This window comes from Genypterus blacodes, unplaced genomic scaffold (genome assembly GCF_046128005.1).
Source record: "Genypterus blacodes isolate CSIRO-AG114 ecotype Tasmania unplaced genomic scaffold, CSIRO-AGI_Gbla_v1 ptg000057l_1, whole genome shotgun sequence".
NCBI lineage: Eukaryota > Metazoa > Chordata > Actinopteri > Ophidiiformes > Ophidiidae > Genypterus > Genypterus blacodes.
The window spans coordinates 1519381-1536254 of record NW_027466869.1 but is presented as its reverse complement, the minus strand read 5'-3'; the positions used below and the strand labels follow the sequence as shown (position 1 = coordinate 1536254).

The 16874-nt window shown below is 39.7% G+C and overlaps 1 protein-coding gene across 1 annotated transcript; it reads left to right on the top strand.

Moving 5' to 3' along the window:
* Nucleotides 1–6895: 6895 nt before the first annotated feature.
* Nucleotides 6896–16243, top strand: colec10 (collectin sub-family member 10 (C-type lectin)). The gene is made up of 7 exons (XM_076152564.1): nt 6896–7206; nt 9195–9266; nt 12715–12786; nt 14462–14515; nt 14794–14889; nt 15159–15370; nt 15559–16243. The coding sequence occupies exons 1-7, from the start codon at nt 7095–7097 to the stop codon at nt 15787–15789; spliced, it is 849 nt and encodes a 282-aa protein (XP_076008679.1). The 5' UTR covers nt 6896–7094; the 3' UTR covers nt 15790–16243.
* Nucleotides 16244–16874: the final 631 nt, after the last annotated feature.

The following is a 16874-nucleotide window of genomic DNA, read 5'->3' as shown; positions in this document are numbered from 1 at the left end:
TCAAAAGTATGTTTTTGTAAAGTAACCCTCTGGACATTCAAACTCGTTCTTTTTACATTGTTGTACATAAGATAAGCTGTAGTAAACCGTGGTAATTTCTGCCAAATTTCTGAATGCTATGAGTGTGTGTGTGTGTGTGTTTGTGTGTGTGTGTGTGTGTGTGTGTGTGTGCGTGTGCGTGTGCGTGTTGGAGTGATGTTGAAATCATTTCTTCAGTCACCCTCCAAAGGCCCAGCGTGAGACCAACGGCTACTGCAGCCAAAAGCCAGAAAACCAGACAGCTTTTGAACCAAACCGCTTTCACAGCATCGTCAACAAGGGGAATTCTTCAAAATGGAATTAGTCCACAGTGACATGAAAACACTGTTCAAGCTTTTCCATCATTTCACTCTCTGGTTATTCCATTAAACTATATTTGGGCTGTGTTCAAATTGTTAGAATGCCCCAAAATGACGGGATCGTTCAATAGCAAAACAAACATGGTGGTAAACTGGTGTTCTGCGTTCTCGACCATTAATGATTCTAAAATAAACACACTCGTTGACAGTGTGGAAATATATTGCAGAGGTCTTCCAATTAAAATGTTTTTCTTAATATTCACATGCAGCAACACTGACTCCAAAGATGATCTGCACATGCATAAACATGTAAAAATCATAGGGAAAGAAAGACTGCCTGTGTGTTGAGTATTTGTCCTTAATGCAAAAAAAAGCCTGAATGAATCAACAGGAGTGTGGTGTTCTGTGTATGCATGATGTATTGCGCAATCGCAGTAATGAGGCGAGTCTGCCCTTTGTAGACGTGCGTGCAAAGGCGGCATACTCTGATTAAGACGATTAAAAAAGCTGATTTATTGCCTCAATCGCAGTATAATCAAAGTTTTAAAGTGCCTGAGATTCGGATTAGTCTGTCTGTGACTTATACAGTAGTTCTTTCTGGTGTACATGGTGGTTAATTTATCTGAAGTAGGGATTATTGTTTCTGTCCACATTGAATTGGAAGATCTGATGACTTAAATGACCGATCTCGACCAATCTTCATTGATTAAATATTGTGAGTTAAACATACAGTAGCTCTGTGATTATGGAGGATATACAGTATATATATACAGTATATATATATATATATATATATATGATAAATACACATTTTCAACATAAGGTGCAGACTCGTCAGTGCAGTTCAGATACACTGAGGAATTTAGCTCAATAAAGTTAAAGTCAGTCATGGAGAAGAGCATGGATTTATAATATCTAAGTGTAACCACAGGTCTGGATGTGGTATACAACAAAAACAGTGCGACATCCAAGTGTAAGGTGGAGTCGTGAGAAATGTTAAGTACTCTAGAGGTGTTTTTTTTCAACACCCATCTGACTCATATTATTTAATGTGGCCAACTCCTTGCATAGGACAATTTGTGGCTTATCCAGCATTTCATCGAGAGTCAGATAGAAAAATTTGCGCAACTCGTCTACAGTCAGAAGACTTCCCTTAAGTACTGCGATTATTAGAGGATGTTTTTAATCTCAATGAGATCTGTATTAGCTTTTAAGATTTTTTGAATCTCTAATGGGTCGTAGTGTCTGGAACAATTTGCATTTTCCACCTATTTATATCTTTTCAAGTAGGGTCTCTGACTTTCCAAAACACCCTGAAGCTGTTAGATCACACTGAATTCCCAAAATACTTTCTGATCCACTTCCAACAACGCCGTTGCAGTAGAGCCAGTGAAAACACAGCAAGTCATTTCAGTGCCAGGCCTAATAACCCAAAGGTGGCTTAGGTCATCGTTCAGTACTGCACATACTCTTTCAATGGAAGACAGTGAGTGTCTCTGTGTCTGTTCATCATGTATATTTATCTGTCTGTCTCTGCCTATTTGCCATCCGTTCTCTCTGTGTGCCATGAAAGTGTGTTATTCAATCTGTCTCATAATTACCTCTCCATAACACATATGCTCCATGCAGAGTGCTGCCTGCCCACTCTCCTCTAAAAATGGAAGTTAACTGGGTTCTTTTAGAGGAGAAAATTACTTAAAAGCCATTTATAGGGTTCAGGGAAGCTGTTGAAACTTTCCCAGGGGACTTTCTCCGGGAAGCTCAAAATTATGCAAATTAGGACAAATAAGGCTTTGCATCAGCACAGAGAGCTGCCAAGATTTTAACTTAATAACAAACCCTTTTTTGCATTATTCAGAAAGTCTGTAAGAAAGGAAAAGGAAAGTAAACTCATCTGAGAGCCTTTGTGTCTCCAGAATTGAGTGTAAAACCTCAAATTTCCACCTCATGTTTTTATATTATGATATTCTTATTATTGATGGCTTAATATGTTGCATAATCTCAGTTTATGCACTGTAACACAAACATGAATATATTGAATATAGAACATAGGAAATTCATTGTAATCAGGTCTTTCGCCTATTGGTATTAGTTAATTACTTATGTACAGATGTTAGAGACTTCTTTCACCACTGGAAACAACTAAGTGGATTCTAAATGTTAAAATCACAAAGACACATCAAATGTACCATCATAATTCATTATTCTGTTGAATAAATATAATCCCTGACATTTGAACATGTAAATATACACACACAACCACAAGTTTCTCCATTCATGGCAGGCAAATGACTTTTGCTGCTCCTGTTTATGATTTTCCTGGAGTGTCAATGGTGTGTTCAAAGGGTAAAACTGTTTCCAGAAATTTGGTTTGATCAGGTGCCATTGAATAAAACTTTAAAGAGCAATGCAGACAAATGAAAAGAAAAACTTTCACAATAAAGCAAACAAAGGTTGTTGCGGGCTGAAACAAGTAACCAACCGATTTTAACATCTGTTTAGAAAATAAACTTGGAAGACGTGCAAGGAAAAGAAGCTAGAATGCGCAATATGTTCCTCTACCATCAACTGCATCTGCAATTTGATTTTCACCTGTTTGTCACATGAATGCAACAGCTAAAACAGCTTTGTAAAAGTTGGGTTTATGTTCTGGAAAATTAATTTTTAGATGAGCGTCTGCAAAACAATTTAAGGGTTTATGGGAAGGCATTGGTCGTGGTTATCACCTAAGAATGAAAACTTCATTTAGTAGAAGAATTCCGGGAAGTGCTGAATATTGAATCAGTCTCGGCCAAGTGAAAGCAGAAGTAAACAGTGATCAATCACGCCAACCACAACACCACTCCACTCTTTATCATGCTGTTTCTGTCAAACCAATGACTGATTGTGCTGAGTAGGCTTATGAGTGAAACCAAATTCCTGAAACTGAATTTCTGAGACTTAAGTGATCCATAAAGCAATATGTCACTTTCTTTAAACATGAATATTACCGATTAACCTCTCACTTTCCCTGACTACAATTGGCTTGCTTCAACCTTCTTGACCGTATTACATACATAACATATACATATCTACCCAAAATTTGCAGTAGAGAGAACTTTCACACTGAGTGACAAAGGGAAATCATCATGTGGGAGGAATAGTGTCACTGTATTCCGTGGAAAGAGAAGAAGAGGACGTAGATGAAAGACGGGAAGTGAATGTGCTTTTCTGACTGGACTGAGAGGGTCTTTCCACTATTTCTTTGGAAAGTAGTGATGCATGCGATGTGAACACAGAGACCAGACTGGTGTGTAGGCCTGAGCAAACAAATGGGTACCAGACCCCTTCCCAGAATTGATTCAGTGATTCACAATAGACCTATAAATAAAAATGAGAACATGTGTTATGATTCTTAACTTTACTTTGATTGAATTGATGGATTTGACCTCTCAGTTAGCCAAATCCAAAAACAGCGGATTGTCCCTTTTAGGTGAGAAGCATGTATCTCACAGCCTTGTTCACCAATAAGGGTAGTACGAAGCGTGAGATCAAAAGGTCGGGTGGCGTGGCGTCCGCAGCGATGCAGAAGATGTACTGAACTCTTGCGGTGAAAGCAAAGCCTAAAGGAAACAGCTTTCAATTTACTGATCTCCTTTCCAACCCTCACATATGGTCATAAGCTCTGGGTAGTGACCAAAGAATGAGAATAAACAAGTGGCCAAAATGAGTTTCCTCTGCTGAATATTGGCACATACATTTACGAATAGGGTGAGGAGTTCGAACATCAGGAGGGGGCTCGGAGTAGGCTTAGGTGGTTCAGGATTCCTTGGACACTTCCCTGGGAATGTATTGCATGGGAGGAGACCACAGGCAAACCCAGAATATCTATCCCATCTGGGCTGGGAATGTTCTGGAGGACACAGCTAGGTAGAAGACCTGGATAAAGAGTGAGATGGATGGATGGATGGATGGATGGATGGATGGATGGACGGACAGACGGATGGAATGTCATTTGAATCTTTTAAGAGCCAGCACTACCGATTGCTCTAACAAGACCACCAGTGTTCATGGTGAACTGCAGGAACACACATACAGGAGATGACGTTTTTAACCAAACCGAAATGTCTTTAATTGATTCCTGATGAGGGCCATCTGACTCATATCCTCAAAAAGTGAAATCATAAAAAACAAGGACATACTGTATATTATATAGTTGCGTTGTCACCACTGTTTGCTGTGTGCCTCAATGCTTTCGTGACAAAGGGATTTGTTTCAGTCATGGCACAGTAAGTACCAGGAAACACAGCCCATGCAGTCACTTCCACGGTAGTTTGTCGGCCTCTTATGACACACATAAAACACATGTACACATTACATCAGTAAGGACGGATGTTTGGCAAATAGTTCATCACCTCATGCACTTTCTCTTCAACGCAAAAGCAATGATTTTATTTTTCATCTGGTGATGAAGTGTTGGTTTTTTAAAAAGCAAATACACTTCCACTGCTGTAAATGACTTTTTAAGGACCTGAGAGAACAAGACCGCTTTGTGGTCTGGTTAGCGACATGGAGTCAGCCCTCAATCCAGGAGTGTGAATCACATTCTTAATGGCAGAATGCAATCGAAACCACATGTAAACAATTAGCCTTCAGGATCGCAGGGTTGTTCCATGTGTGTGTGTGTGTGTTGTGAATAGACAAACCAGGAATGTTGCACTTTTCCAGACCTCGGGGGAAATATAAAGTAACAGAGAAAGTCCACAAAAATTGAAAGGATGATTAATAACTGATGGTATACACACACACACAGACACACACCCTCGCTGGCCCTCTCCAGTACCCACATACTTACATTCATTCCCTAACTCAATCCTGATATTTGTTGTGTTTAGCGTTAACCCCGAACCGTCTCAACCATAACCTGTGTTTGAACTCTAAAGAGAATGTTAAAGGATTATTCCGCTCTTTTTCGCATGAAACCCTAAGCAAAAATCCACCAAATGATCAAAGTCTGTCCGTCTCTTCTCCATCACTGAGGCTGGCCAAGACTTACACCAACAAAATAAATCCTTAGCAGAACAACGGATTTACAAATGATACACAAATGGAGGCGGATTACTTTTTTGCACAGTGCTGATGTGTCACAAAGGGTGCGACATTGTCTTCAAAGTTAACCCAAAAGAAACAAACAATGCAAACAAGAACAAGAGTTGACTTTTGAATGAGAATTTTTGAAACCCAAAGTGTTTGTATGTCCAACAGTGTGATATATAATTTAGTTTGGTTTGGTTTGCGTGTCTGACCACAACAAAAGCAGCAGCGCATTCCTTTAACCCCTTTGCCTTAAAATGGCTGTTTTTCAAAGTGAAGCCCAGCCAACTCAGCCCCCTCAGAGAACAATAGCTCAAAACTGATTAAGATGGATCCCTTTCTGTTCCTTTCAATTAACAGTGTGTCAATAAAAGCACGCAGGTCACTGACCAGATCACACAAACACTCCTAAGGACGTTTCTTACAGCTCAAAGGCTTGAAACACAACTCTGAAACCAGGGATCCCCCCTTTGTGCCAACACATCTGGTTGTGACCACTCTCTCTTCCTCACTTGCCATCACTTTGCTCCTCGTTCGTTCTTGTCTCTTTCCAACTTCTTCTCCTTCTTCAATTGTCCATCAATCCTTCTCATTATCTGTTTTATCTCTCTCACTCTCTCCTTTTCATTGTCCCCTCCGAGGCCTCCAAGCTCTTCAATCTGTGTCCATTTTCATCCCCTATTGACAAAGCAAAGGATGCAATTATGTAGGAATGTGTGTGTGCGCATGTGCACATGTATACTATATGCACACATACATTTTTGTTCTTGTGCCGTCATATGTACAGTATGTACACATATATGTTGCCATATGTTTCGCTGTTTATACATCTGTTTTTGTTTGTTTCTCTCTCTCTCTCTCTCTCTCGCTCTCTCTCTCTCTCTCTCTCTCTCTCTCTCTCTCCCTCCCTCTCTCTCTCTCTGTGTGGGTGTGTGTGAGTGTGTGTTTGTGTGCGAGCATTAACTTCTCCCACTCAATGGTTGAGGGCAGGGGGTTGGGAGGACTGGGAGAGGAGTAAAGGAGGAGGGCTAAGTAATTGTTAAGTGGTGCTGCTCCATGTGGTTGATAAGAAAAAGCATTTGTGAATAAGTCAAAATCTAACATGTAGCATAAATACTCACCTGAAATGACATTCGGTTCATTACAATTACAGTAGTAAGTAAAAGTACAACATATAACATTACAGTAGGTGACTGTCACTCAGTGTTCACCAGTTAAGTAATACATTAATACATGTGTATACTGGTGAACATTGTATATCTCCTAATTACGCAGAAATACCAGAGGCAAGACATGCTGAGGAATGTAATAATCTGGTGAGTGTTGTTTGACAGTCTGACAAATGACTGATAAGACTCTGTAAACTCAGTGTGTGTGTGTGTGTGTGTGTGTGTGTGTGTGTGTGTGTGTGTGTGTGTGTGTGTGTGTGTGTTTGTGTCAGTTCTATAAACAGCTCAGCTCTGTTCTGACCATCTCTGCTGCACATATAGTCATTAGTGCTGCACTCATCTCATTCTACTTTGGTCAGTAGGTGCAGCATCTACAGTCCCATTGCAGCCACCAGCTACAGCAAATCACAACTCTAGACTTTCTACTCAAATCTACTGTGACCTCACCTTGTCCATTGTAGTTGATGTAGTTCTCGATGTAGTTCTTTGTTCTCTGTGGGACTTATCCAGGAGAATGGCAGGAAGATGCAATATTAGACTGTTGGTGCTCTGTGTTTCTCTCACTGTATTCAATTGCGTCGCCTCTACAGAAGTCTGTACAAATTCCTTCCTACCTGGAGCAAAAGGTGAGGCCTGTTTCTGTATCTCTATCTTTTCATATTGATCTGCATACTTATTCCAGCATTCAAAGCATCGACAGATTCAAAGTGAATACGTTATTGATAAGCTTAATGCGGAAATTAAAATGAGGGATCCAGTGTTGCATCATACACCAATGGTTCTCAATCTGTGGTAGGAGTACAGCTGGTGGTAATTGAAACATTCCCCGTGGGTAAACCTGAAGACTCTGGAAATGTGTGCAGACAGTCAAATAAATTCTGTTATTCACAAATAAAATTGGTTCCACTAAATTCTGTGGTTAAATAAATGTATTTATATTATTTTTATGACCTAACTTGTTCCATGTGTACTTCTGTTCACTAACTTGCCTTTCCATTAGAGTTTGATGATGGTATTTGTTGACAATCTTGGATATGAGGGCAATAGATTTGATATTATGAATGCGAGTATAATGTGTGTATGAAGAAAATAATCTGAGTGTATCGTGTTGACGTCATACAGGACTGCGATGGTGAAAAAGCACCTTAAGTGTGTTTCAGGGTTTACCGAACAGATGAGTAATGTACCAAACACTTAACATGTCGTTTATTAGCTGCTACCCCGCAGTGTTTTGGGGGGAATGCCTCCCCTTCGTGTGTTTTCTATTTTACAACATCCAGTAGCTTGTTCCCCTGCTGATTCAGACAGAAATAATTGTATGGAGACAACAGACAGAGCTAATAAAGCAGACAAGAATCTAACCACCACCTTTTTTCAGCTCCATTCATACTAGAGAAAAACTATCTGGCTGAAAAGGAAGCTCCACTCCTGTTTATTCTGGATTCACCGTTAAAAATCTGGCAGTGACTCTTTCTTTGCATGAGACGATTGAAGGTCGGTCTCTCGTGTGAAAAAGACCAAAAAATGTCTCCTCAGTAAACATGGTCGTCGACAAGAATTGTACATTTATGGAACGCGATAAAGTTAGCGGTGTTCTCATGCATTAAAAATGTTATACATAGTTTTATAAGGCCAATGCTTCACCCACATTCAAGAGTGTGTTTGTACGAAGTTTTGTCAATTTTCCATTGCATTGTCTGCATCGGTAAAAGACTCCCACTTTGTATTTAGACAGCCGCCACTAAAACTCAACTGATTATTTATACAAGACTCATCCGAAAACTCATGACTACACGGCCAAGTTCTCTCTCTCTCTCTCTCTCTCTCTCTCTCTCTCTCTCTCTCTCTCTCTCTCTCTACCATGAAATCGCAGCAGTCATATTCTTGAAATCTTTATTGCTTTTGACTGAGGCACATTTTGCAATTGCACTGCACGCACAAGGGGAACTAATTATATACAGAGACACTGTGACACGTTTCCATCCAAAAATTGAAGTGAAGCCTACACAGCCTGCAGAATTAGAAATTTCTAATTTCTCTTTCCTTACATAGGCTAATAAAAGGGTGATCCTTCCTGTGATCCTTCCTTTCAAAGTGCAGTACTTAACAGGATTCTATAAAGTACTGCTGGCATCAACAACTGTGGTAAATAGTTACTCAGAAATCTTTGGTGGTTTCTTGCCAGGAGCTTTTCTGACCACATGGGGTGAACCTAGACCTACCAGAAGCACAACTCCTGCGATCCGTTTGCCCCGACAACTGCCAGAATTAGTATTTTGTTTTAATGCTTTTGTTTTTGATTTGAATTTACAAAATACTTCTACAAAAGATTAAACCATTGATATAACAGTTAATTTGCATAAAGCACGATAATCCATTACAAAAATGCAAAACTAAGGATTATCACTGTAAAGCCTTTGTTGTGGTATTTGTTGCCAGCACTCTGTCAAAGTAACCCAGCAGCTAATCCGTTGAAGTATCTGGCCTGCCTGACCTGAACTGTTCATGAAGCACAAAGGAAAACATGCTGTGCAGTGTAGTTATTAACTTATCGCAGTCTGCAGACATACACAGCTTTAATGTTTCTTTTTGGTTGTGTTTTGTTTCCGGGAAGGAGACCAGGGCAAAGTTGGAGAGGAGGGAGATCAGGGAAGTTTGGGGAAAAATGGACGACCAGGACCTCCAGGTATCTACAACATTGATCAGTCTATTGTTTGTCTTGTTGTTTGTTCAGTTTGTTCAATGTACCCATCTGTTTATTCACTAACTGTCATATTTACTCATTGTAGAATACAGTTGACAAAGAATGAAATCTGTTGTGTTCAGACTACAACCGAAGCCAGTGTGCTCGCTGTGACCCGAAATCTATTTGTTCTGAGGCATCAATGCCAGCTGTAAGAGCTTACGAACCACTTTAGAATCACAGACTGAAATACCGCAAAATTAGAAACACACGTAAAAGAGGAAGAAACATGGAACCAAAGATACATGGCCCATTATATGGCAGACCACGTGTCGGGAGGTGTTGAAGACAGACAGTTGTGTAAAAACCTGCTGCTGAGTTTCCACATTGCAGGAATTGATTTGTTTTTATTTGGTTATAAACATTTTTTTCATTTCATAGACTAAATGTGCGGTTAAGATGGAAGTTCTTGATGAATAGAAAATTGATGCAAAAGTTTTAAACAACAACAAGAATGCCTGAAACACAAAATAGCCTTCCAAAAATGAATTCTGTTTTCTCTTTTTTGTACCTTCAATGTAACTGTAATTTACTGGGAAAATCCCGCACTTTTCCAAGAGGGCTTTGGCTCTTCTTCTGTTTTATTTTATATATTTTCAGGGGAACATTAAGGCTGACTTCATCCCTCTCTGACTCAAAAGCATCCCTGTCATAGCTGGTGTAATATGGATTAGCAGGTCTGTGAGCTTCCCGCCTGGCTCTGCCCAGACAGGCTTTTCTGCTTCTTCCCGCTTTCCACAGCTTGCTCTGCTTTGCTGTGTGGTGATGATGGGAGTTCGGCTTCGCTCCGTGACAGACAGACTGCCCTGCTCCATTTCAAAGCAGGAAGCAGACGTGTTAATTGCTGCTGAGGAAAGCAGCGGCGTCCCACTTTACCATATGTGTTCCAACTGGGCTTGTAGACAAGCTGGCCAACCAACCAGGCATATAATACACACAGATGTCTGCACATAAACACAAATACACAGCGTCGTGCATATATTTCACACATTCACAGATATTGACACAAGACGGCATATGGAGATGTTCACACACAGATACATGATAGATGCATAGATGTACAGTATATACCGAATGAGAAGAAGAGGGACACACACACACACACACACACACACACACAGATTAACACAGGCAGTGGCCCCTGGCTGGCCTCTTGTTCTCCGCAGATGTTTGTTTTATTCAATTCACTTCACACAGAGGTCCTCTCACACCCATCCACTCACATTCACACGTGCACATCTTCAAATCGACAGACACACCCTCCCAGTCTGCAAACACACTGTCATTGAGAGTGTGTGAGAGACAAATGCCGAGATTGTTTGAGTCATTTCATGTGTGTTACCAATGTCGAATTGAAGGTATACACAAACCTTTTTCAACTTTTCAACTCGGAGCCGATTTCTCAACTGTAGGACAAACCCACTCATTATGGTTTTCTGTGTGTATGCTAAGTGCAGGCATGGACACAGGTTCCGATGATGACTTGTAACTGGTGTATGTCAGAGGCTTGATACCATGACGCATGTGTTCCCTGTCTTAATTTAGGCTCTTTTACAGGAAACAAACAGTTGCCTAACTTAGGAATGTTATAAGAAAAGGGAATATGTGACTGTTAATGCTCCGGTGAGCAACAAAAACTAATAGTTGCTCGAAGCTTATTAGGGTCAACAAACAGTCAAGATGGATTTGTCCAATCGAAGAAACTAAGTATCCTTAGGCTCAAATCTAAAAATAAATATCAATCAAGGTCTTTATAGGCATTTCACTCGTTCTAACATCTTTTTTCTGCATAGTTTGTTCTTCTTTTCTTATCTTTTTCCGACATTAAGCATTCAAAACATCTACTTTGCCCATCCTACTATGACCTTTGTGGAAATTCCTAAACCTCAGGCTCCGTGATTAGAATCAAAGATTTGGCCTGTACCTTGTTTATCCTCCAGCAGCTGGAGAATTCAGTTAGAGGGGTTGGCCATTATAAAGAGGAGACTGTAGTGATAGGAGGAACTGTTATCTGGAGGTTTAGACGGTTTAACTGGCAAGCATAAGCACAGGAAGAATCACATTAATCACATTTTATAGGCACAGAAGAAAAAACTGCAGCACAGATTCAGTTTCTTCATAGAGCAAAAGCAAACACGTTTAATCACAAAGTTCTCAGGTCTGTATTGTCAAACTCTCCTCTTACTGATGATTCTTTCTCATGCATTCATGCAGAAAATCACACTGAAATTGCATGCAAATTACGGAGAAATTAGAGACATTTCCCATAGACCAGCTTTGCAGGAACTTTGAGACCTCACACAATCTATAAAGACCTCACACCATCCACAGGGCTTCTCACAAATCAGCAGGTCGAAAATCAAACCGAGAAAAGTGAAAAATTGGAAATGGTAATGTGTGTGTGTGTCTGTGTGTGTGTGTGTGTGTATGCATGTGTGCATGTGTGGCAAATCCCTCTAATAGCCACTAGGTTCTCCAATGCGTCACTTTGGATTTCAACCACCATCCATTTCCAGTTGAATAGTTTCCTGAGGAAATACTCATTCAGGTCCTGGCAGAAAGCCTCTGTGCACTGTGCAGTTTTCCCATATGTGCACACACACACACACACACACACACACACACACACACACACACACACACACACACACACACACACACACAGATATTTTCTTATTTCTTACATTCCCACCACAACGTTCACTCAGTCTTCTTGCATTGAAGGTTTGAGGGGAAGCAGATTATAGTTTCTGTAAGAATATACAGAATGTGATCTGACCATTGATTATTTGATTTGATTACTAGAGTTCGGAATTGAATAATATCTTTCAATTGATTACATTTCAATCAATAGTCTAGTAATAATAGTTTGATAGACTTCAACAGTGTACTTCCCTTTTGTCTTAACCCCAAACCAACAATGAGAACAACAACACACTCTTTGTAACAGTCTCTCTTCGGTCCCCAAACAGCTTCTGGGCACAAACTACTTTAGTTAGTTACTGAAATCATTTTTTCCCCCAATTTATTTATTGGCACAAAATAATAATAAAAGCGTCAGTTTAGGAACAAAAAGGCATTGTTGGGAAAAAACCTCTGGGCTTGCAGAGAAAATCTATAAAAGATGTTGGGTTAATTATATTGATTAAACAAGAATTAAAAAACCTAACTTGCATGAAAACTCACAAAAGTGATGTTAAGGATAATTGTGATGCTTGACATCATTTTGCAATCATTTGTTCGTTATTTCTTCATCATTTAACTGACAGGCGGTGGTGGAAAATGTCAGTTCCTCGAGACTCCTTAAGACAGACCATCTCATCCCTTCCTCTCTTCCCCCTCTTCTTCCTCACTCTCTCTTCTCTTTCTCTGTCTCTCGCTTCTTCTCCAGGAGCGCTGGGAGAGAGGGGGCTACAAGGAGAGGCGGGCCGCACAGGGAAGATGGGACCCATGGGAGATGAAGGTATGATGACTAAAGAAAGTATTTATATTGGATTTGAAAGTTATTTTGTTCCTTTTATGAACCTTAATGTCTCTGGCTCAATCAGGGCGATACATATTATTTTCATCAGCATTTTCAGGTTGTCTTGGCTCCCTCCTCTTGGATAGCTGCTCTATGATGCAGGTACACAGAATCAAAATAAGTAGAATAGGTATTCCTATAGAAATTACATAAAGAAGGAAATATCCTTTCATAGTCCTAATTTTTATGATTTCCTTTGTAAGTTACTTATGTGTTAGACTATAAAGTGTTAGAATAAAACATAATGTGATGTCACATGCTCACTTTTCCTGGGGTGATTGAAACAATTTTCATCTTCATTTTTATTTTCATGAGCAATCATGTTCCCATGTCCTCAGAAGCACTCGCATTTTCCAGCATTCATTATGTTTATTATGCTTACAGGAAAGTGGCAGTCCATAAAAAAAAGTTCAGTCATCTAAAGCAAAGTAGTCGAGCGATGTCACAAGATTGGACTTTTGTGGATCCTGAGAACCAATGGCTCTAAGCTCATAAATGGCCTGAAAATAACACAGTGTAAGGATATTCTGTATTAAGCTAAAGTTCAATTACTCTTTCACAGAATTTTGATCCCATTGACATTTCTGCATTACAAGCGTGACCAAACCACGAATAAATAACTGAGCTTTCCCGCTTCTGGATGCTCGCACACACGTAGGAAACAGTATTTATTTCCATGTCTGCCTTAGCAATATCGAAATTTATGTGAGATTTAATTAAAGTTGTGACGCACGCAGATGTGTCCTCTCTATCTTCTCTGATTCTACACATACTGTATATCAGCTCAAGCTTGAGCTCAAATGATTCCATATATAAACTTGTAAACCATTCATGCACGTATATAAAGTGAATTCATATGGGAAAAGATTAATGTTTCTGCAGCAGGAGCGTTTAACAGTATTGTAAAGTGTGTGAGTAATCCTTTCAGTTGGACACTGCATCTCTGGCAGCATTGTGTTTAATAACCTAATGAGCTACTGAAATGGCAAAAGGCTAATGAAAGAACATATGACTTTTTCTTCACTATTTTTGTCATGCGTATGGGTAAATACAATGAAGCTGCTTGTTAGGATCCCTTGGTATTGTATCCTAGTTTGTTATTCAAAACGTGACATTTGTAAATGTGTACTCCCTCAGTATGAAAGAAATCACTCAGGCTAGTCAGATAGTAGAGGCACAATGATTTCCTGTTCTAACTCTTCCTCAAACAAAAACAGCCTATTGTGATGTTTGTACTGCCGTCCACTTCCCCTAAATTTCCAACTGCCATTTGAGTTGATTTTAACAGTGAGGCTCGATATCAGATGGAGTAAATGTGGATTACATTCAAAGATAAGGATCAAGGTTTTTGCTAGATTTGAATTCTACTGATCCATGTTGAAACCAATTGCGAAAGGGGGAAATCCAGGTTAGAATACATGCTGCCAGGTGTACAATCATGTATTGTGTTTGATACTGTCATCTAGTGGTGATCTTTGGTAATCACAGCTAAATATCAATATAACCTCAGACAAGAATTAGGTCGATGCAGAGATATGAAAGAATGTCAGTTTACTTTTGTCGACACCAGGATCACTGATTAATTGTTTAATAAGTAATTTGTGTTTCTCTGTAGGTGACAAAGGTGATCCAGGTTTAGATGGGCCCTCTGGTTTCAAAGGGAAGCCAGGTGAGAAGGTTAAAAACAAGAATGAATGTCCTTGTACAAAGTAACAGGCTTTTGTTTACTGAAGTTGAAGCCTCCGGGGACAAAGACAATAAAGTACTGCAGTAATTTAATAAAAGTAGTAAATATTGATGCTACAGTAAAACTGCATAGACATACTGTATGATAAATGGGTATTCATGTACCCATCCATCTGCATACAAAGAAAGCAAAATAAAAGCAGATTAAATCCTGAAAAAACTCCAGTGTTGCAACTTAAATTGACGTTATTGATCCATCAGGAACTACATGTGACTGCAGCAGGTACAGGAAGGTGGTCGGACAGCTGGACGTCAGCGTGGGCAAGCTGAGCAATGCTGTCAAGTTTGTAAAAAATGGTGAGTCCTCTAGATTTATCTCAAATGATCCGATTCGCAAAACACTTCTAGCAGCAATAGGCGAATCATACCAATCTCCCATTTCCTATGATTCCATGAGTTGACCTTTGCTTTTCCCTGCTGCAGTAAAATTAATGTACTTTTGTCTAGTTTGCTTATGAAAAAGAACAGGAAGATCTAGCTAATCGTCAAAGGAAGAAAATTGGGAAAATGGGTAAAAGTAAAAGAATATCCTCATGTTCTTTAAGTCTGAACCTTGTCCTGTGCAGTCATCTTAGGCTTGATGGAAACGGAGGAGAGGTATTATCTGCTGGTGAAGGAGCCCAGGAGGTTCAGAGAGGCTTCAGTGAACTGCAAGCTGAGAGGGGGCAGCCTGGCTATGCCCAAAACCAGCAACACTAATCGACTCATGGCAGATTATGTGAGCCAGGCAGGGCTGACCAGAGTTTATATTGGGGTGCAGGTTAAAAGCAAAGACACAGTAAGTGAATCCCAACAGAACACATGAACACAACACAGCAGTGGGCATGGGGTCTATTTTTTAGTTTTAACATTTGAATTGCATGAGGGGAAAATCAAATATTAAAGAACACAGAGAGACAAAGTGAGTAGAATACATAAATTAGGCAACACCAGTGTGTGAATCTTCTGTTCTACCTTTATCATCAGGATGGTGCAGGCAGTTACATGTTTGCTGACTCCAGCCCACTACAGGGGTTTGCTGCTTGGGGTCAACAGCAATTATTGAACCCTGTAGTATCTCCCAACAACACCTCCAGCTGTGTGGAGCTGCTCAGCACTGGAACCTGGGCTCATGCTGACTGTGAAGCAGCCATGTTTTTCATGTGTGAGTTCCCAAAGAGTAGGAGAAGAGGAGGAGGAAGAGGTGGAAGAGGATGATCAGCATTTGCCATAATGTGTCAAATGATGGTAATGATGATTAAATGTGTCATTTCGATTTGCATGCAATAGTTTGTGCACGTATATGTAAAGTGTTACTGTAACTGAATACAACTCCAATTTCTGACCAAATTTCTGTGGGTCTCTATCAGGCAATCTGTGTCTCCCTCTGCTGTCCATTCTCAGTCTTACATCTGCCCATTAAGGTGCAGCAGTGGGATAGTATGTATGTTGTGAGCTCATAGTTTCTGCTCCTTTTCTTATTTCCATATGATGATATAATTAAGAAGTTTATGCATACATGCACAAATCTTCCTGTGTGTGAATTATTGTTGAAACTACACTGTTATAACTTCTTCAACAAAAAAATCACAAATAACAAAAATACATGTAGATCAGAGTGTGTGCTTTGTTATTTTGTATCACTGCTTGTAATAAAAAATATAACTTTTGAGTGATGTATTGTTTATTTGTCATTACTACAGCCAGTTGTTAGTTGATTAAAAGCAGTCACATTTAGTTTGGTGTGAGGAATGTTTTCATGTAGTCCATGTAGTTCCAAAGGTGAAATAAGAGGCCGTCTACGTTCAAGCTTTTCCTTTTACAGAAAACTACCAAGTCCTTTCTCACATTCCTTAATGATTGAAAAACATGCACTCTGGCAAAAAAATTTCAATATGATCCTTGTGTTGGTCCCCAGAACAATGACCTCAAACCATGTGGTAGGATACACAACCTTATCCACTATTGATTGTAAATGTAGCAATGACCAGGCACACTAAAGTCAGCTCATCCCAATGCCCCCTGGGAGGCTATGTAAACGTTTGTTCACATGAGTTAAAATTCTAGCTAAATATTAACAGTCGTTCAGCGTGAAAACTCCTAGTAAATGATCAATATGAGAAGAATTCCACCTCACGCTTTGATTTTAATTGTTCTTATGAATTAACCTCAAATTTTCAGGGTTAAGACAAGACAGTACATGTGTTTGTATGAGAGTCACATCTCATACCTTCTTAGCTTTTCTTCTAACCGTTAAAACAATATTTACTTTTCAAACCTCTGTGCTCCAGCACCGTAAAGTT